Source organism: Myotis myotis, unplaced genomic scaffold (genome assembly GCF_014108235.1).
Source record: "Myotis myotis isolate mMyoMyo1 unplaced genomic scaffold, mMyoMyo1.p scaffold_m19_p_1, whole genome shotgun sequence".
NCBI lineage: Eukaryota > Metazoa > Chordata > Mammalia > Chiroptera > Vespertilionidae > Myotis > Myotis myotis.
In genome coordinates, this window is record NW_023416313.1 from 53355366 (window position 1) to 53379382 (window position 24017).

The 24017-nt window shown below is 39.8% G+C and overlaps 1 protein-coding gene across 1 annotated transcript in view; it reads right to left on the reverse strand.

Annotated features, from left to right (window-relative positions):
- Positions 1-24017, reverse strand: part of PRKG2 (protein kinase cGMP-dependent 2) — a 93512-nt gene that overhangs the window by 47419 nt on the left and 22076 nt on the right. The window contains exons 3-6 of the mRNA XM_036337543.1: positions 18619-18785; positions 15340-15453; positions 13845-13950; positions 7685-7748 (exon numbers count right to left, since the gene is read on the reverse strand). Coding sequence (XP_036193436.1) covers positions 7685-7748; positions 13845-13950; positions 15340-15453; positions 18619-18785 — 451 coding nt within the window. The remainder of the gene's footprint in view (positions 1-7684; positions 7749-13844; positions 13951-15339; positions 15454-18618; positions 18786-24017) is intronic.

Here is a 24017-nt window from a genome sequence, read left to right on the forward strand (position 1 = left end):
CTGACTTATTTCACTTAGCATGATACTCTCCAGGTCCCTCCATGCTGTCTCAAAGGGTAAGAGATTCTTCTTTTTACTGCTGCATATTATTCCATGGGGTAAATATACCACAGCTTTTTTATCCACTCACCTAATGATGGGCACTTGGGCTGTTTCCACATCTTAGCTATATATATATCTCATATATATATAGCCAGCGACCAGAATGCTGTTACGACCAGAATGACTGGTCACTATGATGCCCACTGTGGCCAGTGAACCGGCCAACCATGGGTGGGGCCAGCAACCAACCTCCTGTAGCCCCTTCCCCTACCCACCCCCACCCCAGATCTGCCCCTGACCCCAATTAGGGGTGGGGCCAGCCAACCAAACACCTGTGGTGCCTCCTCCCAACAGGCCTGGCCCCCATCCACCCAGATCGGGGCCAGGCCAACTGGACCCCACCCATGCACGAATTTGTGCACTGGGCCTCTAGTTGTAAATAAAATGCTGCTATGAACATAGGGGTGCATATACTCTTCCTGATTGGTGTTTCAGGCTTCTTAGGATATATTCCTAGAAGTGGGTCAAATGGGAGTTCCATTTTTAATTTTTTGAGGAAACTCCACACTGTTCTCCACAGTGGCTGCACCCATCTGCATTCCCACCAGCAGTGTACTAGGGTTCCTTTTTCTCTGCATCCTCACCACCAATTGCCGTTTGTTGATTTGTTGACGTTAGCCATTCTGGCAGGTGTGAGGTGGTACCTCATTGCTGTTTTAATTTGCATTTCTTGTTGATTAGTGAAGTTGAGCATTTTTCTTTTTTTCTTTTTTTTTTTTAAAAAAAATATATTTTATTGATTTTTTACAGAGAGGAAGGGAGAGAGCTAGAGAGTTAGAAACATCGATGAGAGAGAAACATCGATCAGCTGCCTCCTGCACATCTCCTACTGGGGATGTGCCCGCAACCCAGGTACATGCCCTTGACCGGAATCGAACCCGGGACCTTTCAGTCCGCAGGCCGACGCTCTATCCACTGAGCCAAACCAGTTTCGGCAAGTTGAGCATTTTTCTATATGTCTCTTGGCCATTTGTATGCCCTCTTTGAAGAAGTGTCTTTTTAGGTCTTCTGCCCATTTTTTGATTGGGTTGTTTGTCTTCCCTTTTTTTTTTGAGTTGTATGAGTACTGTATATATTTTGGATATTAACCCCTTATCAGATACATCATTGGCAAATGTGTTCTCCCATACAGTGGGTTCCCTTTTCATTTTGATGTTCATTTCTTTTGCTGTGCAGAAGCTTTTCACATGATCTCACTCATATGTGAAATCTAATGAACAAAATAAACTGACAAACAAAATAGGTCCAGTGACAAGGAAGGATGTAACAGACTGAGGATCCTCAGAGGGAAAGGGGTGGCAGGAAGAGATCAATCAAAGAACTTAAATGCATATACGCATAACCGATGGACACAGACAACAGTGGGGTAAAGGCCTGGAGAGGGGACGGGAGTGGGGAGAAGGGGGGTTAAAGTCTTCCACAGTAAGCTGTACTTCTCAGCCTCCTGGTTGTGGTCATGTGATTACTCCCTGGCTAAAAGCATCTGTACAGAAGTGATGCGTGCCTTCTCCACCCAAGGCCCACGAACCACCGGTAATACTAGTACTTTCAACAATAAAGATACATTTTTTTAAAAAAGGACTGAACCATGGTGTCAGCAGGGCTGTATTCCTTTCTAGAGGCTCCAGGGGAAAGTCTGCTTTCAAGCTTAACCAGGTTGTTGGCAGAATTCAGTTCATTGTGGTTGTAGGATAAGGTCCCCACATCCATGCTGGCTGCCATCCCAGAGGCCTCTCTCCACCCAGTCCTCAAACAGAGCCCCTACAATTCAGAGCCAGCTAAGCACCGGGGATTCTTCCACCTGCAACCTGACTCCCACTTCTGCTGCACCTCTCTGACTCTGGACAGAGAAAGTTCTCGGCTTTTCAGGGCTCATGTAATGATATCTGGCCCATCTAGATAATCCAGGGTAATCTTCCTATTTTAAGGTCCAGAACCTTAATTACATCAGCAAAGTCCCTTTCACCATGCAACATAGCATGTTCCCAGGTTCCAAGGATCTAGGTCTGGACATTTTGGGAGTACATCCTGTCTACCACAATAAGCCAATTAAAGAGAATGATTTTATTTTGAAGTGTTAAAAGCATCTGAAACTTGAGTAGTGACACTGAGTAGTGAAAACTCAATGTTTGCCATATTAAGGAGGAAGATAATGGTTTTCTGAGCTGTTACTTAATTCTTCCGGATCTGTTTCCACTTCTGTAAAATTAAGATTTCATGACTTACCACACCTCATGCTGTCTGAGAACTAGGTGAGATGTTGTATCTAAAGCACCTGGTGGCACATTGGGTACATGCCAGGCACCTGATCGCTGTTAATTCCTGTGAACGCGGCTGTGAGCTGGTCCTCAGACTCTCTCACAGTAAACTGCACTCCTCAGCTGTGGCCATGTGACTAACCCCTGGCTGAAAGCATCCACACGGAAGTGATTTGTGCCTCCTCTATAAAGCCCACGAACCTTTCCAGGCACGTGTCTTCATCCTTTTCCCTCAATCATGATGGCATGGCCCAGCTTGGGTTCCTGAATACCTCTCTGGATCCAACAGAAATCATCATCCTTGGACTGGTATGTACGCAAGTAACAAACTTCTAGTTTAGTTGGAAAATAATATTTTGAGTTTGGGGCATCACAGTTTGCTTATTCCAATTCTTTAATCTTTCTCATTCTAGTTTCAAAGCAAGCCTTTGCTACGTTTGAGCTAGATTGTACAGTTGAGATGATTATGACCCTTGGAGGTTAAGGGAGTGACCCAACACTGCAGCCCAAGCACCTTCATTACATAGCTGATGTTCAGTGCTCTCTACTAAAACTGCTGGGGTCATGGTCGATGTGCTGGTCTCGGGATGCTCTTCAGTCTCTCCTGTTCCCATCTCAGCCTCGGTCACCGTTACCCCCACGGAGCAGAGGACTGTGGAGAATCTCTGAAGTGCCATTGGGCTGTTCTTCAGTTATTATAAAGGCTTTTGGGTGTGTGAGGATCCACAACTTAATTCCTCTCAGTCTGATTAGTGAAAAGGGAGCAGCTTGAAAGGAATCACTGAGAAAGAGCCTTGTTGTTCCTTACGGGGCAACCTTCCTTGTGGTATTTTCCCCAGGGTTGGTTCTTTGTCACCAAAAGCCATGGGAGGAAGATAAATAATACCTCCCAGTGTGTTGACAGTAACTTCATAGATCAGAAAAGGTTGTGGATGTAGGTCAGACCAAAAATATATAGTGGTAAGTACTGGCTCTGATGCCAGACTGGCCAGTGTTTGTCAAGTGGGGAGAGCAGCCAGTCTAGCCAGGGTGGTCACCAAGACCCAAAAGAGAAATGCAAACAGTGTGGTTACCGTCCTGTGGTTACGTAGGAAAGGGGTCCATAGAGGACCAAGAAGCCATAGACCTTGTCCTATGGACCAATGGTTTTCAAACATTTTTCACACTGACCTACAGTAAGAAATACATTATATGCACACACCCAAATACACACACACACACACAGACATTTGTATGAAATTGAAACATATTATTCAAAACAGCATTTGTACTCATTACTCTGATATGAAACATGTTCCTCTAATTGGTTTTATGGCCTACTGTGCCCCATAGTCTGAAAAAGATGTTTTAAAATAAGATGCTAGAAATCTAGAGTACCTATAGAGTGTATGACAAAAGGAAAAAATAAGGAAATAATTCAAGGGCAGACTGAGAGGTCAAAGTCAGAAGAAAACTATACAAGCAGCAACAGCAAAAGACAAAAATATTTTTTTCACTAAAAAAAAAAAAATGCTCATTCTGTGATAGTCTAGCAAAATGCCTAAGCTCCTGTTAAAAAAAAAAAATACATAAAACTAGAAGAAAAATCCAAGGTGATAAAGGACAACGACAAAAAAAGCAAGCCTATGACTTTCTTAGAATCTTTAGGGTGTGGCTAGAAACTAGGATGTAGTATTAATGATATAGAATCAGACGTAGGACACACACACATACCCTCCATGCACCATGTGACTACGCACCCAAGTTGGTTGCTTAATAAACTGTATACAGTTATTTGGGTTGTTGCCAGCAATTTTTTGTTTGCACAAGGACACTAGTTAAAACACCTGAGATATTTTAAAGCAAATACACCAGATCAGTGGACCCTACCAATCCTAATTTAGGACCTGATTGCTTAATTCCAGGGACCAGAGCCTACAAAATGAAAACTAACAGAAATCCCTCTGACTTGGGGAAGTCAACTGAATAGAATTCTGTAATGAAAAGATTGACAGAGCATGTAGATTTGTGGCCCCCCACCACCTTACTTTTGTAGATGAGAAGACCCTAATGCCCACCATGATGATCTGACAGCTGCTAGTGACAAATCCTAATCTCAGGACCTTGGACTAGTAAACTTTCTACCTAGCTGCCCCACCCTTAACTAACTGGATCATAAACTGTGGCAAAATCCAGTTTCTCAACTTTTTTTATGGCTTTGAGCGTAACCATTAAAGTGAGAAAAACTTCTGGCTCATGCACGTGTTAACAGGAACTATAAGGAAGACGAGACCTTTAAAAAAATGATTAGAAGATAAAATGAAAAATTCCTGAATGAAGAGGCAGATTGTGGCAAATTCTAAATACATGTATTCTATTCATAATTCTAAGCTAGTGCTTCTCAAACTTTAATAAACAAGCATGAGACTTGCATAGTTAAAATGTGGATTTCTGGCCCCTTACTCCACCAGAATTTCTGATTCATTGTGAGGTGGTACCTGGGAGTCTGTCTTTTAAGCAGTACTGCGGGTGATCTGAGTAAGGACTAGGGCATTCCTCATACCCCACCCCACCCCCCACCACACCTCCAGTTTCCTGAAAGATGGCATGTCAGAGTCACAGTGCAGAGGGTCACTGGGTCAAATACCAAAGGTCTGTAACAAAGAGATAGGTGACTTTTCCATCAACCACAGTCAAGTCCCATGCTCCCTGGATTGATCCCCATGTGTGGGAGCAGAAACTCCTTCCACTCTTGTCTTCCATGCTGCTGCACAACCGCCAGGTACAGAAGTCGCATTATCATTTTTATTATCATCAACAGTTACACTGCTTTCCCAATCTGTATCATGTTTTATGATGTTCGTTAATTAACAGCAGTGAGTATATTGGTAGTATTCCCACTGTCCTTTTCCCATCAGAACATGACAAGAAGCTTGAAGATAATGTCTGCCTCTGGGGCTGAATGTTCTGAGTGATTTAAGCTGAAGCAAGAGATGCTATTGGAACTACACAATCGGGGCCATTTGGTTTAGGAATTCAACCAAGCCTTGACAAACACATCAGATCAACTGCTCAGTAACGGGAAGTCCTGATCTTCCTTCCTGGTCCCTGCACAAAAATTTAAAAACTCCCAAATCAACCCCTAAACAGCATGCCAGATCCAGCGTGTCTTTCTCAAAGGTTATGGACAGTTTGTGGGACAGCTGGTCCTAGAGCTCAGTGGGCGCTCTGTCTTAACGCCGATGCCTTAGTGATCGGCTGTCGGCCATGTTGGCTCTGCTGGTAAGTAATGTGCTTTTCTTAGAGCTACATAGATCCCACGGCTCCCTTGTTAATCACTTTCCGCATTTGAGAATTTTCACACGCTACAGGGTCCCATTTGTTTGCCAGGTATGAATAAAGAGCTCTTTATAAACCATGCTGCTGTCTGCAAATGCTGACATATAATAAAGCTTTCCTAGGGTGTTTTAAAAGATGAGACGTTCAAACTCGAATTGTGTGTTAATTAAGAATGGATGGGAGCCCCTCATCTATATTTTCTGTACTATTGCCTGTGGCTGCTATAAATATGTCTAATTTACCATTTATTTTTAATGATACTAAATTTTAATATTTGCTGTCAGCATGGAATTCCCCTCTGGTGAATCGGCCCTATTAGTATTACATTAAAACCAGATTTTCCTGGGTTAACAAAAAATATAGGGCCTCCCTAGCTTAAAAAAAAAAAAATACACCACAACACTCTCAGAAATTAGGATGAATTATTAATCTGTAACATCTGTGATTGGGTTATGTTACACTGGGAAAATCCCAAAAGACACAGGGCAAACAGTCCTCTTGAAAATGACTTCATAACTGAACGCCCTGAGGACATAAGGCCAGGCTCTGTGTCATCATGGCCTGTCCTTGATAAACTGCTGGACGGGGTCCATGAATTGTAAATGGAAACATTACTGGTGTCACTTACGTTTAAGGATGCAATGATCAGTGCTCCCTTCTCGGCAGATATTAGTTTACACTGTGTATTGAGATTGACAGAGGCATGAATCTGTCAACAACCAGGCTTGCAGGTTGTGTTTTGTTTGTGTCTCCAACTGAAAACAGCTTTATAATAGCTTAGAGTCTATGTGTGACTCCTTAATTATTCTTAACCTTCTTTTAAATTCCTGGTAAGCCATTTTGGTTTCAATGAAATTGACCCCCACCCTCGGTTAAAAAGAGGTTATTTGCTTTGAATGTTCGGCTCTGAAATCTGAAGAAGTTTTCATATAATGCATAATATTAGATTCCAAGGTACGTGTCACAAAAGCTTTAGTCACAAAAAGACTTGGCTAGTCTTGGACTAGAACCAACCATCTGGGTGAGGCTTAATATGAGTTTGTGAACACATTCCAACATGCCATGTTTTTTTCCCCTAGATGTTAAAATAGATAAAGTGCTTCTTAAGTGCAGTTTTTTCCTAAAGTATTTTCATGGCCTAGAGCAGTGATGGCGAACCTTTTGAGCTCTGCATGTCAGCATTTTGAAAAACCCTAACTTAACTCTGGTGCCGTGTCACATATAGAAATTTTTTGATATTTGCAACCATAGTAAAACAAAGACTTATATTTTTGATATTTATTTTATACATTTAAATGCCATTTAACAAAGAAAAATCAACCAAAAAAATGAGTTCGCGTGTCACCTCTGACATGTGTGTCGTAGGTTCGCCATCACTGGCCTAGAGTGTGCAAGCATGGAGTGTTTCATGGCCTGATTCAGGAGCTATCACCAAACGCCCCAGTACCCTCTTTCTCTGCACAATTTCCTAATTTGCACCACCACTACTTTATGCTATGGAAACTCTGTAGGAGTTGTGAAGTGCACTGCAGAAAATCAAATGCCTCTTGACCCTTTGTACGCCGTAAGCGTCTACAGATGCAAGCAGTGGACCTTCCCACAAGCCGTGCAGTCTACAGCTGCAAACCTCCCATATCAACTCTGGTCGCCCAACTTTCAAATCAGACTTGTTAATGACATCTCTGGGTTTGCCACCATTTTGAACGCGTGGCAGGTAGCTGGTTGAGTAATGCAGATTAGTTTTATAAAACATACTAAAAAGATTAAAATATACTTTACACATGCAAGTCCAATGTTTTACACATTTCAGAAGAGTCACCTAAAGCTATTCCAGCCCCAGAATTCAGTGAGAATGGGCCTCATGGTTTTTCACAATAGAAAATGGCCCCTGGTCACTGTAGACTGCCGATCCACCATCTTTTCCTTTTTATTCACTTATAGTGCTAATAAGGATTACATTATACAATCTCTTAATAAAATGTATTTTTTGCTTTAAAGTTTCTTACCACTTCCAAGCAGTCAATGATCTTGGTTAACTTGTCTTCAGGTAAGTTCTTCAGCAAGGATACACTTCAAAATTAAAAAGAGACATTAATTTCTTCATCTTCCTAAATTAAAATATAAATTTACACCTATATGTAGATTCAAAAATCTTTATATGCATCTAAAAATGCACCTTAATTTTTCCAAAGTAAACCTCCAAATATGTCACAGATAAACAACTAACTTTCAAATATTTTAAAATTACATAAATACATATAATCATAGGAATTTATCACAGGCAAATAAAACTAAGATATCATAAAGGGAAAAATCAAATTTTGTCTGGTTGGGGGAGAAAAAACCCCACAACATTTTACATTTGTTGTTGGTTTTCAAAGTGAATCAATTCTGAAAATGTGTTTTTCCCCATATCTCAGTCTCTTTCATTAGCATGCGTGACAAGGTCTGCTTCCAGAGGAGGATCAGATTTTCATCCAAATCCTTGCAATTAGGTAAAGGCTGAATCCAGGGAGGGAATGTAGGAATTAGCATGAAAATGATCTCTGATTAGTTATATTATATTGTCTTAAAATTCATGATAGCCAGAGGCATGTAATAGAAACATTTTTACAAATAATAATAATACATAGAAAATGAAATAGAATACAGAAACTTACTTTTTTTTAAAAATAAGAAATTCCACTAGTGTGATTAACCAATCAAGATGATTAAATTGCTCTATTAGAGAAATTTCTCCTCTACTTTACCCATTTTTACTCAAGACTGTTGATAAAATTTCTATAAGATAAATATGCCTTTTTTAAAAATATATTTTATTGATTTTTTACAGAGAGGAAGGGAGAGGGATAGAGAGTTAGAACCATCGATGGGAGAGAAACATCGATCAGCTGCCTCCTGCACACCCCCCACTTGATACATGCCCACAACCAAGGTACATGCCCTTGACCGGAATCGAACCTGGGACCCTTGAGTCTGCAGGCCAACGCTCTATCCACTGAGCCAAACCAGTCAGGGCAAATATGTCTTTCTTACTATATAAAATTTGACATGTCTAAGAAAAAAATGATGCTACTCAAAAGTACATGACTGGATCTGATTTTTTCTTTTTTTAAAATATATTTTATTGAGTTTTTACAGCAAGGAAGGGAGAGGGTAGAGAGTTAGAAACATCGATGAAAGAGGAACATCGATCAGCTGCCTCCTGCACACCCCCCACTGGGGATATGCCTGCAATCAAGGTACATGCCCTTGACTGGAATCGAACCTGGGACCTTCAGTCTGCAGGCCGACGCTCTATCCACTGAGCCAAACCGGTCAGGGCTGGATCTGATTTTTTCAAAAAGAGCTCTAGACTGACCCTGCACATGTGCAGGGAGAGGCACATGCCCAGGAGACATGTATAAGAATGTTTGCATCAGAATCGTTTGTAACTGCCAAACACTGGAATACCCCCCAGTAGGAGAGGAGATCAGTGTACTGCAGTAGAGTCAGATATCAGAACTCTACTATAGGAGAAATTATTGAACTAATCAAATGGATCAATCTTAGAAAAAAAAATTGAGTAGCCTGGCCTGCATGGCTCAGTGGTTGGGCATACCTATGAACCAGAAATTCACAGTTAGATTCCGGGTCAGGGCACAGGCCCAGGTTGTGGGCTCAATACCCAGTGGGAGGCGTGCAGGAGGCAGACAATCAGTGTTTCTCTCTCATCATTGATGTTTCTGTCTCTCCCTCTCCCTTCCTCACTGAAATCAATAAAATTATATCTTTAAAAAGTATTGAGCATTATGCTAAGTGAAATAAGCCAGTCAGAGAAAGATAAATACCACATAATCTCACTCATTTGTGGAACACAGAAAACAACATAGACTGATGAACAGGGACAGATCCAAAGACAGAGAAACAGCGATCAGACTATCAATCCCCAGAGGGAAAGTAGGGGAGGGTGGGGGTAAAGGGAAGAGATCAACCAAAGGACTTGTATGCATGCATATAAGCCAAACCAATGGACACGGACAACAGGGGGATGAGAGCATGAGTGGGGCGGGGGGGGGGGGGGGTAAGTTGAGAGTTACTGGGGGGATGAGGACACATTTGTAATACCTTAACCAATAAAGAAATTTTTTAAAAAAGTATTGAGTAAAAAATTGAGTTGCAAAAATAACACCATTTTTATGAAGTTCAAAAATAGGCTAAATCAAGCTATAGGAAACTAATAAAGACTTCCAAGGGAATGATTAGTACTAAACTTCAGAACATATGCTACACCAAGGAGAGGGAGGCTATAGGAAGCTAGGAAATGACATGGTGGAGCACATGAGAATAACAACATGACTAACTTTCTGCTTCTTGGGTCAGACAGAGGCTTGATGGTGCTCATTTTGTTATTTTTTTTTTTTATAAATTACATATATACTGTCTATCTTTTATATACATCCCATACTTCATAATTAAAATATATAAATGAAAAAAGAAAGAGCTTTCTGTGTATTATGAAATAAATGTATTTCTCTAATGTCTCCTTATTGATGAAAAGGTAAAAGGGTAATGAAAACATGTCATCGATTAACACATGCCCATTGTGAAAGTTCTACTTCTGCTCCACACTGGGATCTACAATGTTAGTGAAAATCTTCTCCTGCAAACCAATACCTTTGGGGAGGGGTGAGGATATCTGTTGTCTGTCTCCCCTCTATGAAAGCAAAGATCAGGTTTATCTTGATCACCACTGAATCCACCATGTTTAGGGCTCAGCAATAAGTATTTGTTGAATGGATGCATGAATAAGAAAACAAAAGGAAGGAAGGAAAGAGAAAATAAAAAAGGAAGGAATATGTACTAGTAAATTCTCTGAGATCCTTTCACTAGGCCAGAACATGCTAGACTCCAAGGGAATGAATTGCTATGCCTAGTGGTTCAGGTTTTGTCTTAGATATTCAAGTGCAACCCACATGCACTGGTTTATTTATTTATTCCCCCCTTTTTTTGCCCTTGCATAGGTGTGGTTCATTAACTCCAAGTGCTAACCTGTGTTGGTCAGTTATTGGATTTTGAGGTCACTTACACTAAGGCATCGGTTGGCATAAAGATAAGGCACCTACTTGACATTATTGCGACTCTCTTCCAGGAGTCATTATTGACTCTGGGAGAGTAACTCAGCAAGATTCTTAATGCTTGTAATGTTCTACTGATCAGCAATGCATTCATTCAATATGTACCGAGTCCTCACTATACTTGAGGCACTGTAGGGCCCTAAAATCATTGATTCTGCAGGCCAGTTATGTAAGACAAAAGCACCATACTTAAAAAGAACTTAGTATTTTTTTTTTGGAAACTGTCAGACATCCTATCTAATAAAAGAGAAACATGGTAATTGGCATACGACCCCTACCCCTCCCATTGGCTAATCAGGGCGATATGCAAATTAACTGTCAGCCAAGATGGCGGCCGGCAGCCAGGCAGCTTGAAACTAACATGAGGCTTGCTTGCTTCAGTGACGGAGGAAACCAACGTTCCCCGCCTGCCGCTGCCGGCCTCTGAGCGGGCAGTTTGAAACATTGTAACAAATATAGAAGCTAAAAAAAAACCCAGAAACCAGCTTTCAGCGAGCTGGGATCTCAGAGCTGGAGTTATACATCGTTTTGAACCAAAACAAACCAGATACCTACTTTCAGCAGCGGAGGCCTAAGAGCTGGAGCCTCAGAGCTAAAGCTGGCCCAGAATTAAAAAAAAAAAAAAAAGGAGCGGTTGGGAGCTTCCGTCACCCGCCAGCCTGAAAACAGCCCTCAGCCCCTCACCCAGACTGGCCAGGCACCCCAGTGGGGACCCCCACCCTGAAGGGTGTGTGACCAGCTGCAAACAGCCATCATCCCCTCACCCAGGCTGGCCAAGCACCCCAGCGGGGACCACTACCCTGAAGGGTGTGTGACCAGCTGCAAACAGCCATCATCCCCTCACCCAGGCTGGCCAGGCAACACAATGGGGACCCCCACCCTGATCCAGGACACCCTTCAGGGCAAACCAGCCAGCCCCACCCATGCACCAGGCCTCTACCCTATATAGTAAAAGGGTAATATGCCTCCCAGCACCGGGATCAGCGTGACAGGGGGCAGCGCCCAAACCCCCTGATCGCCCTGCAGCTCTGTGTGACAGGGGGCGGGGCCACAACCTCCCTATCCGCCCTGCTCTGTTTGTGACAGGGGAAGGCGCCCCAACCTCCTGATCAGCCCTGCTCTGTGCCTGATACGGGGGAGCTCCCCAACCTCTGATCGCCCTGTGGCTCTGTGACAGGGTGAGGCGCCCCAACCCGCCCCCCGCCCCACGGGCCCTGCTCTGTGTGTGACAGGGTAGAGCCATAACCTCCCCATCGGCCCTGCCCTGAGTGTGAGAGTGGGGGCGCCCCAACCCCCTGATTGGCCCTGCTCTGTGTGTGATATAGGGTGGCGCCCCAACCCCCTGATCAGCTCTGCTCTGTGGGTGACGGGGCAGCGCCACAACCCCTCCCCCCCCATGGGCCCTGCTCTGTGTGTGATGGGGTAGAGCCATAACTTCCCCATCGACCCTGCCCTGAGTGTGACAGTGGCAGTGTCCCAACCCCCTGATCGACCCTGCTCTGTGCGTGACAGGGGGGAGCTCCCCAACCCCCCTGATGGGCCCTGCTCTGTGCGTGACAGGGGGGAGCTCCCCAACCCCCTGATCGACCCTACTCGTGCGTGACAGGGTAAGGAGCCCCAACCCCCCTGATGGGCCCTGCTCTGTGAGTGACAGGGGGCAGCGCCCCAACCCCTGGATTGGCCCTGCTCTGTGCGTGACAGGGGGTGGCGCCGCAACCTCCCCATCGACCCTGCCTTGAGTGTGACAGGGGGCGGTTCCTCAACCCCCCAATGGGCCCTACCCTGAGCGTGACTGGGGGTGGCATCGCAACCTCCCGATCCGCCCTGCTCTGTGCATGACAGGGGGCAGCGCCCCAACACCCCAATCGACCCTGCTCTGAGCCTGACCAGGGGCTGCACCTAGGGATTGGGCCTGCCCTCTGCCACCTGGGAGCAGGCCTAAGCCAGCAGGGCGTTATCTCCCGAGGAGTCCCAGACTGCGAGAGGGCACAGGCCAGGCTGAGGGACCCCCCCTTCCCCCCAAGTGCACAAATTTTTGTGCACCAGGCCTCTAGTTTTATTATAATGACCAATTATCATAGGTAACAATTCATTACAGTATGCATTGCAGATTCAGAGGCTGTCAAAACTCCCACAAAAGATGCAAAAATAGTTTAAATGAGGAACTTACACTTTCAAAAACATTTTTTAATGTATAACTGACTTTTTCTGACTCAGAAGTATTTCCTTCTATATGAGTTTACCTATCCAAATAGTTTGTCATATAGAACAGCTCACAAAATGAGTCTGTTTCAAGGATCCATGCCATCATGGCAAGCACTGTAACATTCTGGCATGTTAATTTGCTACAAATATAGTAATCTAGAAGATGGTGTGGCTATGCAAATGAGAAAAAATGTCTCTGGTAGCCCAGCCAGCATGGCTCAGTGGTTGAGTGTCGACCTATGAACCAGGTGGTCATGGTTCAATTCTTGGTCAGGGTACAGGCCGGGGTTGCTGGCTCAATCCCCAGCAGGGGACAAGTAGGAGGCAGCTGATCAATGGTTCTCTCTCATCACTGATGTTTCTATCTCTCTCTCCTTCTCCCTTCCTCTCTGAAATAGAATATATATATAATTTAAATGCCTCTAGTAAATCAAGTAAGAATAGGAAAATACATTAATTTCAAGATTATTCTAAGCAAAGCCATTATTAGAAAGATTATCTTTTGTTATCCTCTTCCAAGTTATAGAATATCTTTCAAAGTCAACTGAGCAACCCAGGTAAGTATTTTAGGATTTTTTTTGCACAGTTTTCTATACAACATACAATGGCTCCATATATACAAGGGCAAATTAGTAGGAGAAATAAATCAAAAGTCAGGGCATGAGGCTAATGGGAATTAAATATTAAACAGAGTGGCATTTATTGCACAGGAATAATTCTGGTTGCATCATGTGGAAAACGCTTAGTAGTAGGAGAAGCTACAGTGAAATAATTATTGTGGTAAAACCAACAGACCCACAAAATGGCTGCACCATCTTTGGCTCTTTCCACCTGTTAGCCTTACCTTCTGAGGAAGTTTCTGTACTGTTCATCTCTAGCTTGAGCCGTCCTTCTCATTATATTCTGGAATACCTCTCGATCTAGTGCCCAAGTTTTAACATTGGTAATAGCTTTAGAAAAAAAAAAAAAACACCAAGAAAGTAATAAAATATTATTTAGCCCCATATTAAGAAAACATTACAAAATGTTAATCAGTAAATATTTATATTCGCATGAAATGGTATTTATTGGAAAATGCATTATTTCAACATGCAAATGGAAGGCAGCGGGGATATAAATAGTGGGCAATTTTATAAAATCATTTTTGTCTTTCCTGTGACCCAGGTTTGGAAGTGAGTAGCAAAAGATTTCCTTTCTAATTATGCTTTGCTTAGGATGATATTAAAATTAGTTTGCAATTCCCAATTAAGCACTGCATCATCAGGATGTATTTCAGATCTGTGCTGTGATAGAAGAGAAGCCAGCTAGTCTGTAGCTACTCCAATGAGTTAATTGTTAAAACCTCTGGGTGTAGGAGTGTATTTTTATGTCTTTTTATGGTGTTCAGACATTGTTGGTAAAGAGAGCCAATATATTTTAAGGATCACTATGGTTACTATTACATAAAATGTATACAAATAATTTTCAAAGAGATTATGGAAGATAGTTTTTGAGACTTTTTTTTTTTACAGGAAAGACATTAAAAGCAAGAATAAAATCTAAAAAGGAACAGAAATACCAGCTCTAAAAATTCTATATGAAATTATGGTTGTGAGTTTTTTTTTAAAGGAGTAATGAGAGTCTACAAAATAGATCAAAACCCAAAGCTCTGATTTACTAAACTTTAGAGTGAATTAGAATCATCTTGACATTCTAAACCTGAACTGCCAGAGATTCTGATTCAGGTTTGGAACAAAGCCCTGAATCTGTATTTTTATCAAATACTGCAGCAATGCTGAGACGTGTAACCCAGTCCCAAGCACTGAGAAACATCACATCCAAGTAATTCAGAAGAAAATTCAAGATTGAATACATTCAAAACAAGAACTTTAAAGAGAAGCAATTAAACTAATCTCAAGTCATTCATGAAAATTCTCATTAATTAATTCACATCATTTTTGATATATTTTTTTCATTAGTTTAATTAAATTTTTTGGTTTATAATATGGTCAGAATCTCATAGAGAATGGAAAGTAAACATTCTAGATGAGCCAAAGGCAGATGTCTACATGGCAAAAAAAAAAAAGGGAAGTGGCAAATAAAGCAAATATTGAATCATTCAGCTGAAAGCCGTGTTCATATTTTACATACAGGTATCTAACGGGAAAGTTCTTTTAAATTTGAATTATTTAGACCAGTGCTTCGAAATAAATGTTCTTAAGAGTATAGCATTCCTATTAATAAGAGCATATGGGTCACAATGGAAGGCAAAAGACTAAACCAAATGCAACAGTGACTCAACCAGATTATCTTTAACATTGCAAAACAATTCAAAACTACAGCATTTCAACTACCATTACCTTTCACAGAGGCGGTCCTTGTACAGTTGTATAAAATGGCTAGTTCCCCAAACGTGGTCCACATAGGGATGCATGATATCAATTTCTCCCCTTGAAACACCTCTACACGGCCCTCTATCAAGTAGAATTAAAACAAAAACCACAAATAATAAAAATCTGCCTGGATTCCATGAATTTAAAAAATAAACAAAGTACATAAAGCATACAGTTATTATATCAATGATTCTCATTTTAATAACGTGGTTAAGAATGCAGACTGAAACCAGCTCTGCCACATATCATTAACTGTTCACCTTGAGAGAGTTACCCTCTTTCTTTGAGGTTCCTTGTCCATAATGGGGAAAATAATATTTACTTCATGCACTTAATGTAGGTAGGGAACTTAGAACAATAGCTAGCATATAGTAAATGCCACCAATTCCAACTGTATCACATTCTGGAAAAGGGAAAACTATGAAGAAAATGAAAAGATCAGTGGTTGTCAGGGCTGGGTGAGGGGAGATGAATAAGCAGAGAACAGAGGATCGTTAGGGCAATGAAAATGTTCTGTAAAATATTATAATGAACAATACATGTCATTATACATTTGTCTAAACCCATAGAATGAACAACAACAAGAGTGAATCTTAAAGTAAACTAAGAACTTGGGTGATTATGATATGTCAATATAGGTTCATTCTTGGGGAAAAAAGTAAAAATAATTTTTGTACCACTCTGGTGAGTAATATGGATAATAGGGGAGGCTATGGATGTGTGGGGACAGAGGACATATGGGAAATATTTCCCTCTCAATTTTGTTATAAAACAAAAATGCCTCTAAAAATGATGTCTTGTAAATAAAAAGTGCAGAAGAAAAGTGTTTGAAACTGATCTTTATTTAGACAAAGGTTGGAGGAAGGGAGAAGCAGCACTTCAGGTACCTCCTCACAATTTTTTTTTTTTTACCCTGGAAATTCTACTCCTTCCCTTTGAAGAAATTCAAATAAAACCTAACATAACTAAAATAATATGCAAAAGAACCTATATTCTTAATGGGGTTATTCTACTTGAAGAATCCCCTTCTCCTAAATCATCACTAAGTACATCTGGTGGTCTAAGTACATCTGTTCATCTACTCACTCAACAAATCTTACGTTGGCACTTACGTACTACCAGGAACTGATCCAGGTGCCAGAGACAGAGTGGACAAAACAGAAAAGATACTGATTCTGACAGAACTTATATCCTAGTAACAAATAAACTCTGCTTAGGCTCCAAAGCCTATAAATTAGATATGAAAAATTTAATAAGTTCTCATTACCACTAAATTCCTTCCCATTGAAAACACTTAATGGTACTGCCAAATTAGTATCATAGATTTTAATGCATTTCATTTTTATACTAAGGTTATGTCTCATTGGACTTGAGCGATACTGACAATATATGGACTATCAAAAGTTTAAGCTAAACACCATTTATCATTTGCTATTCATTCTCTATCTTATAAAGGGCAGATTTTTAATTAACAAATTAATTTGCTCAATCAATTGAATCAGGCAATTCAGTCCTTAGATAACAAGTAATTAATTAAAATAAGAAACTGTTCCATTTTCATTTCCATGTGTGCTATAGCCCTGACTTAAATGGCTGTATGGATGCTGCCTTCTGTTCAAACTCCTCTCTCCCCAAGCCTTTCATCAGAGTTACTGGCAAGGAACAAGATGGGCAGACATGAGTTTCACATACTTTTCTAGCAGGTTCCATAAGTACTTATTGACTTAATGACCTAATTTTTTTCTCTCCAGAATGTTTTTGTGTTGCTAAAGTAGAAGCAAAATGGCCAAGAAAAAAAGGGAAAAATTGCTCTGGATCACCTGTCCCCCAACACATGAAGGCTGCATAAATTAAGACTTTAATTCACTTCTTGGGTAAAATAATTACTTGTGAGTGACAGTAGAATTTTAAGGGTACCTATAAAATTGTAGATGGCAAAAAATAAATCAATAGTTATGAGACTGGGTTGTTTAAAGAATCAAAGTATATGAAAACAATCTTTTGCATACTATACATAGAATAATACATGTTTATTAATTTGTTTGTATAGGCAACATCTGCCCCACACTTAAGACCCCAAGTAAACAAGAATTATAAAAGCATAGCTGAAGAAGTGGCAAGATCACTGAATTAGCACTTGTTCACTAGAACATGCCAAACTTAGAGACTGTGAAAAGTGACTTAGTCAACTAAACATCATCCATCACGTTAATATTAACTCAAATTTTATTGGTCTGTAATTTATCTAATATTCAGCCTATCCATTTATTCTGGTATTTTTGTTTAGATGTGTCTAAATGTGCTTATATTGTATTTATATAACCTTATGTTCATATAAGTTTAAGTGAGTTTATAATAAAAGTAGCTTAAAAATAAGAACATTTTAAAAGCATTGCTTAGATTGCCATGAACTGTAAAGAAAAACAGAAGACCACGGCACATCCTAGGTTACCATTCTGTCTGGGTAAACCAATTTAGCTTCCCCCGCCCCCTGCAAAACTGGAAAAGTTGGGGCAATTCAGAATTTGACAGAATGTTCAATATCCATAAACCCTATTCAAATAATTTCTTGCTTCTATATCTAAAAAAAACGTTTTTGTATACCACTATAAGACACGCATTTAATATGCATTTGAGAAATAAATCCTTTGATGTTCAAGTATTCATATAGGAAGGAAACCATTTAAATGGCTCTAAAACTACCAGTTATAATTTCAAGGCATTCCATTTGATTCATTGACAAAATAGTTGCGTGTTTTTCCTGGTACACCTAAAAAATGTCAACATAAGCAATAGTATGTGTAATGGAAACAGCTTTTTGTAGTTATTGAATGAGTGACACTGTGATTAAAATATGGACTTGAATCAGATCACCTAAGTTTGCATCCTACCTCCACACTTAGGAGCTGTGTGGCCTTGGATAAGTTACTTAACCTCTCTGTGACAGTCAACATTAGTAACATGGAGATACGGGCAACATCAGTAACCAGCAACAGAAGTGATGAGAAGATGAATGAGATTTCTCTGTTCAGTGTTCACAGGATGCTTGACATATAGAAAGCATTCAGTAAATATTAAGTCTTATCATCATCATGATAGATCAACAATGTTACTATTTCATGATCTCAATCTGTTACATTTCCTGCAAACACAGCAAACTGTTTTTGCATTTTCACAAATGTTTGCAAAAATCATAATAGGCAAAATATTTGTTATACAATATCAGGAAAAATCTGTGAAACCCACCTGCCAACACAAAGATATGGTTTCCTGGTTCTCCCTGCTTAATAATATAACTCCCTTGCTGGTAGTTTCTTCCATACATGCATTCCACCATGTCTTTGATTTGCTGAGGATCCAGTCTCTTCAAAAACTGATTTTTATTGAGAGCATCTGTAATGAGCTTCTTCTCACTGTTGTAATGAAAAAGAGATGTTAGTTACAATGAAGGAAAACCATGTTTTGCTGTTTAGATTCACTTCATTTTGAATGTGGATACAACTAAGTACTTACAACTTTTCCGCAGGACAAATTTGTTTTCTAGCCCCACCAACACTTGACCCTCATCACTACTATTCCTTACATGTAAAATCTTTTAAATTTTTTTGAATATTTTCTGGTAATCATGATTACACCAAACTTATTATTACTTCTAATTATCTTCATCACAAAGGTAGCATCTCTCAAGATCGCTAGCTGCACTACTAATGGACGCATGACGTTTGGGATGGAAAGCAAATCTGGTTGGTAGATAGAAGGCATATTTAAAATACAACAGCTCAGTTCATTCATTGATGAATTGTGCATAGCCATGCATACTGCCTCTGGTACTAGTTATTTTACATCTTTTTAATCCTTACCACTATCCTGCGAGATAATTACTATTCCTATTTTTATGAATAAGTAGACTAAGAGGTAAGAAACAACTTATTTCCTCTAGGATTTAAATCTAAGTCTGTGGGTCTGAAGTCTGTGCTGATTTCATTCCATCCACTGCCTCTTCTGAGCTAGAGAAGTCAGCTCCCTTGGGACTTGTTAGGTTTGAGCAGACATAAAGGGTGGTGGTAGTAGTCTGGGTTTGCCTAAGTTTTGCCTCTTAGCATGTCTAGACTAGACAACCTACGTTTTAAATCTCACAGCCTTTTCATATCCAAAATCCAAGGCCCACTCGTTGATAATCCTAGAATACTCTACTTTCTTTTAGAAAAGAGTAGCTACAAATAAATTATCCAACCATCATTACCAAAATTTAAAATGTTTTAATTAGAATACTTTATATGTATATGTAGATATCATAGAATTGATGAACTAGAAAAAAGAAACGTTGGCTTGTGAGCTAAGTCAGAATCTTTGTACAAAACATTTGCTCTCACTCAACCTCAGTGCGATTTTTTTACATAGGCGTGTTTTTTTCCCCAGTATTTTTCATCCAAACTCTATCCCATCCCTAGTTTTACTGTTTAAAAACTTGTAATCATTTTCTACACAGAAAGTTCTCAAACACAAGGTAAACTGTCAAGGAATTAGACACTTCCTTCATGACTACATCCATCAGCTCAGCAGGCTACCTGAAGGAAACACAACAAAGTCTTGTATAGAAATATCATCTTCCCCACAGTGACTCTATCATCCTCAACCATCCAAACTCTTTAAGTACCTTGAGAATTTCTTTCTTCCTTCATCTAATCTATCACCAAATCTTGTCAATTCTCTTTAAAAACATCCCTTTTATCCATTTTTGTTTCTATTTGCTCAAGGATGTCACCACAGTATTAAAAAAAAAAAAAAAAAAAAAAAAAAAAAAAAAAAAACAAACAAAAAAAAACCTTAGGTCTGGACAACTTTAACAGCTTCTTTTTGGGTACTTTAGTTCTTAGCCTCATTCCCCCCTACAGTCCATCTTATACTATGATATCAGATTAATCCTGCCAAAAAACTGACTTCACCCAGATATAATTCTTCCCTCATCCACTAAAACCAACAATTCATTCAATTAATACGCATTGAGAAAATACCCCCAAAGCCCCAGCTTTCATGGGCCTTTCATGCCAGGGTACCTACCATCCCAGCAAATGTTTCCTCAATGCTGATATATCCCACTTTCCCAAAACATGTTCCAAGAAGTACTGGTCCTTTATAAGCAAATGTATGCTGAGTTTAAATAATTTTGAAATTTCATAATGCATAACTTTAAAGGTTCAAATAAATCTTGCAATAAACAAGTCTGTTTAATGTTTTCCAAGGCTCAGTGTCTTTTTTATTTATATTTCTTTCTTTTCTTTCCTTTTTTGGAGAGGGTGCTTAACTTCCATTAACATGCCATGGAAGTATAGTTGGCCTGTGAACAAATTGGTTTGAACTGTATGGGTCCACCTACATGCAGATTTCCCCCCATAAACATTATAAATGTATTTTCTCTACCTTGAGGTTTTCCTTAATAAGATTTTCTTTTCTCTAGCTTACTTTATAGCAATAATACAGTATGTACTGTATATACAAAATATGTTTATGTTATCAGGAAGGCTTCCAATCAACAGCAGTCTCCTAGTAGTTAAGTTTTGGGGGAGTCACACATTATATCCTGGTATTTTACTATTCAGGGGAATTGGTGCCCCTAACCCCTGTGTCCTTTAAGTGATTTTTAACCATCTCACTAAATACAAGGTCAATAAGAAAATTCAATTGTGTTTCTATATCCCAGCATCAAACAATTAAAAATGAAATTTTAGAAATGGCATCATTTTATAAGATATTAAACACATCAATTATATCAGATTATATCTACCAAAAACGTGTAAGATCGCTATACTGGAAAGTAGAACATATTAATAAAATCTAACTAATGGAGACATCTGCCCCAGTTATGAATGAGAAGACTAAATTTTTTAATAATGTGAATCTATTCAAATTGATCAGGTTCAATGATATCCCATTCAATATTTTTTTAATTTATAAAAATTGACAAGCTGATTCTAAAATTCTTACAGTTATAAGGATGCCCAAGAACAGTTATAACAATTTGAAAAACAATAACAAAATTGGAAGATGTAAAGTAGTAGATATCAAAAATTATTAATCAAAATAAGAGAATATACTCTTAGCACAAGGATGGACAAAAAATACCTTTGGAACTGAACAGAAAGTTTAGAAACCCAAACAAATATACATAGATATGGGAAAAAGCAGACATCAGTGGAAAATACATACTTTAAAAAGTGCTCCCTTGGAAGTGCCCGGCTAGCTCAGTTGGTAGAGTATGAGACTCTTAAAAAGTGCTCACCCTTGTTAATTCTTAAGGAAAAGCAAAGCAAAGCCAAAATAAGATACTACCATATACCCACCAGAATGGCTAAAATGAGAAATATTGACAATGCCAAATGCCAGCAAGAATGTAGAGTAACTTAATACTCATACATTGCTGGTGACAGTATATATTTGTTAGACCATTTTGGAAAACAATTTACCAATTTGTATTAAATGTGAACTCAGATAAAGTGTTCTACCCACCATTTCCACTCTAGGTATATATCCATCATAAATCATAATAATGTACCAAAAGACATATGCAAAAATAGTCATGGCAGCTTTATTCAAAATTGCTAATCATGACAAACAACCAAATGCCCATCAATAGCAAATTAATAAATTGTGGTATAGTCATGAAACACACACTGCATAACACTGATAATTAATGAACCACTGCTATGTACAAAATGTAAGTGAATCTTGTAAACAAATGAAGCCAAACTCTGTAGAGTATATACTTTCTAGTTCCATTAAAATAGAATTCTAAAGTAGGCAAAAGGTATTCTCTGATCATACTGGCACAGATAGTGACTCCCCTTGTGGAGATAATGGGTAGGGGTTGGGAGAGAGCAAAAGGGGCTTCTGACAGCTGGTAATGTTCTATTTCCTGACCTGTCAGTAGTTACATGGGTGTGTTCACTCTATGATTTGTGTTCTTCAATAAAAATTTCACTTAAAAATTAAAATATGTGTATGGCTTTGGAGTCAGAAAATCCCAGGTTAAAACCCAGCTGGCTGCCCCACACTTCTTAGCTATAATATTGGTCAGGTCACTTAACCTTTCTTTTTGTTATTGTTGCTATTAATTCTTACCAAAGGATATTTTTCCATTGATTTTTAGAGAGTGGATGGGAGGGAGAGAGACAGAGAGAGAAACATCAAGGCAAGAGAGACATATCGATTGGCGAACTGGCACCCCGACCGGGGCCGGGATCATGCCTGCAACAGAGGTATGTGCCCTTGATTGGAATAAAATCAAACCCGAGACCCTTCAGCTTTATTCAAAATTGCTAAACATTCTGGCTCTATCCACTGAGCCAAACTGGCTAGGGCTCACTTAACCTTTCTGAATCTCAGATTTCTCCTATGTGAATAGAGCATGGTGATCATAATTATAGAAATATTATGCACTAAGGTAAGGTGCCAGTAAACAATAAATGGCAGTTGTACTAATAGTTGATGGTGGTAGTAGTAATAATTTTCTGTGGGATGGGAAAAGTTCTGAAACCATGGAGAAACAAAGAGGCACTGTCAAGCCCCTCTGCTCAGTTCAAAGTTCCTCCAATAGGACTGGATCTCAAATGCATGCCCATTACCGGCAGCATAGGTAATCCTTTTATAATCCTTTTATACCCCCCAATGTACGTAATCAACATTCTTTGAAGCAATAAATTCTTGTCCTCTAAATTGCTTCAGGAAGTTTAATTTTTCAAAGTCCACTGACAGTTCTTGTTATGCTGGGCCCTCAATCTTCCTTCTCAGGCCCTGTGTATCAGAGGCCTGTGCTCTCCTTGTTTGTTTTTGTTGGGTCATGGCATGCAGCTTGCAGACGTCTTTGCATGAGGCTTAGTGCAAAGCAGGGGCCAACACCTCTTATCTATCTGGGATTTCTTGTGAGCACAGAGGCCAAGGTAACTTAACTTGGGTGACATTTCATAGCTTTATTACATATGCCCCAGAAATCATATTGTAAATCATACTTGTCAAGGGCACATCTGGAACTGTACTACTAGGGTCTGATTCCTAATTCTGCCATTACTAATGGTGGAACCGTGTGCGAGTCACTTTATCTTGAGTTTTCTCAGCTGTAAAATGATAATAACAGTCCATGAGTCACTGGATTTCTATGAGAATTAGATTCGTTAACAATATAAAGCACTAAGAATGGCGCCTGGCATGTAAAATATGTTACATAAAGGACAGCTATTCCTGTTATAGGTCAGCAACTTACCAGCAACTTAAAAACCTTCCAGTTAAAACAACTCTAAAAACTCTATTCTTGCCCTAGCCGGTTTGGCTCAGTGGATAGAGCATCGGCCTGCAGACTGAAGGGTCCTGGATTTGATTCTGGTCAGGGCACATATCTTGGTTGCAGGCTCCTCCCTGGGCCAGGCTCTGGTCTGGACTTTTGCAGGAGGCAACCATGTGTTTTTCTCGCATTGATGTTTCTCTCTGACTTTCCCTCTCTCTTCCACTCTTGCTAAAAATCAGTGGAAAAATATCCTTAGATGAGGATTAACAAAAAACAAACAAACAAGCAAAAATAAAAAAGAAACCCTATTCTTGACACCTGCCTTTATTCACGGAGACTCCTTCTCAGTGTTGGTAAAACTCCTGAC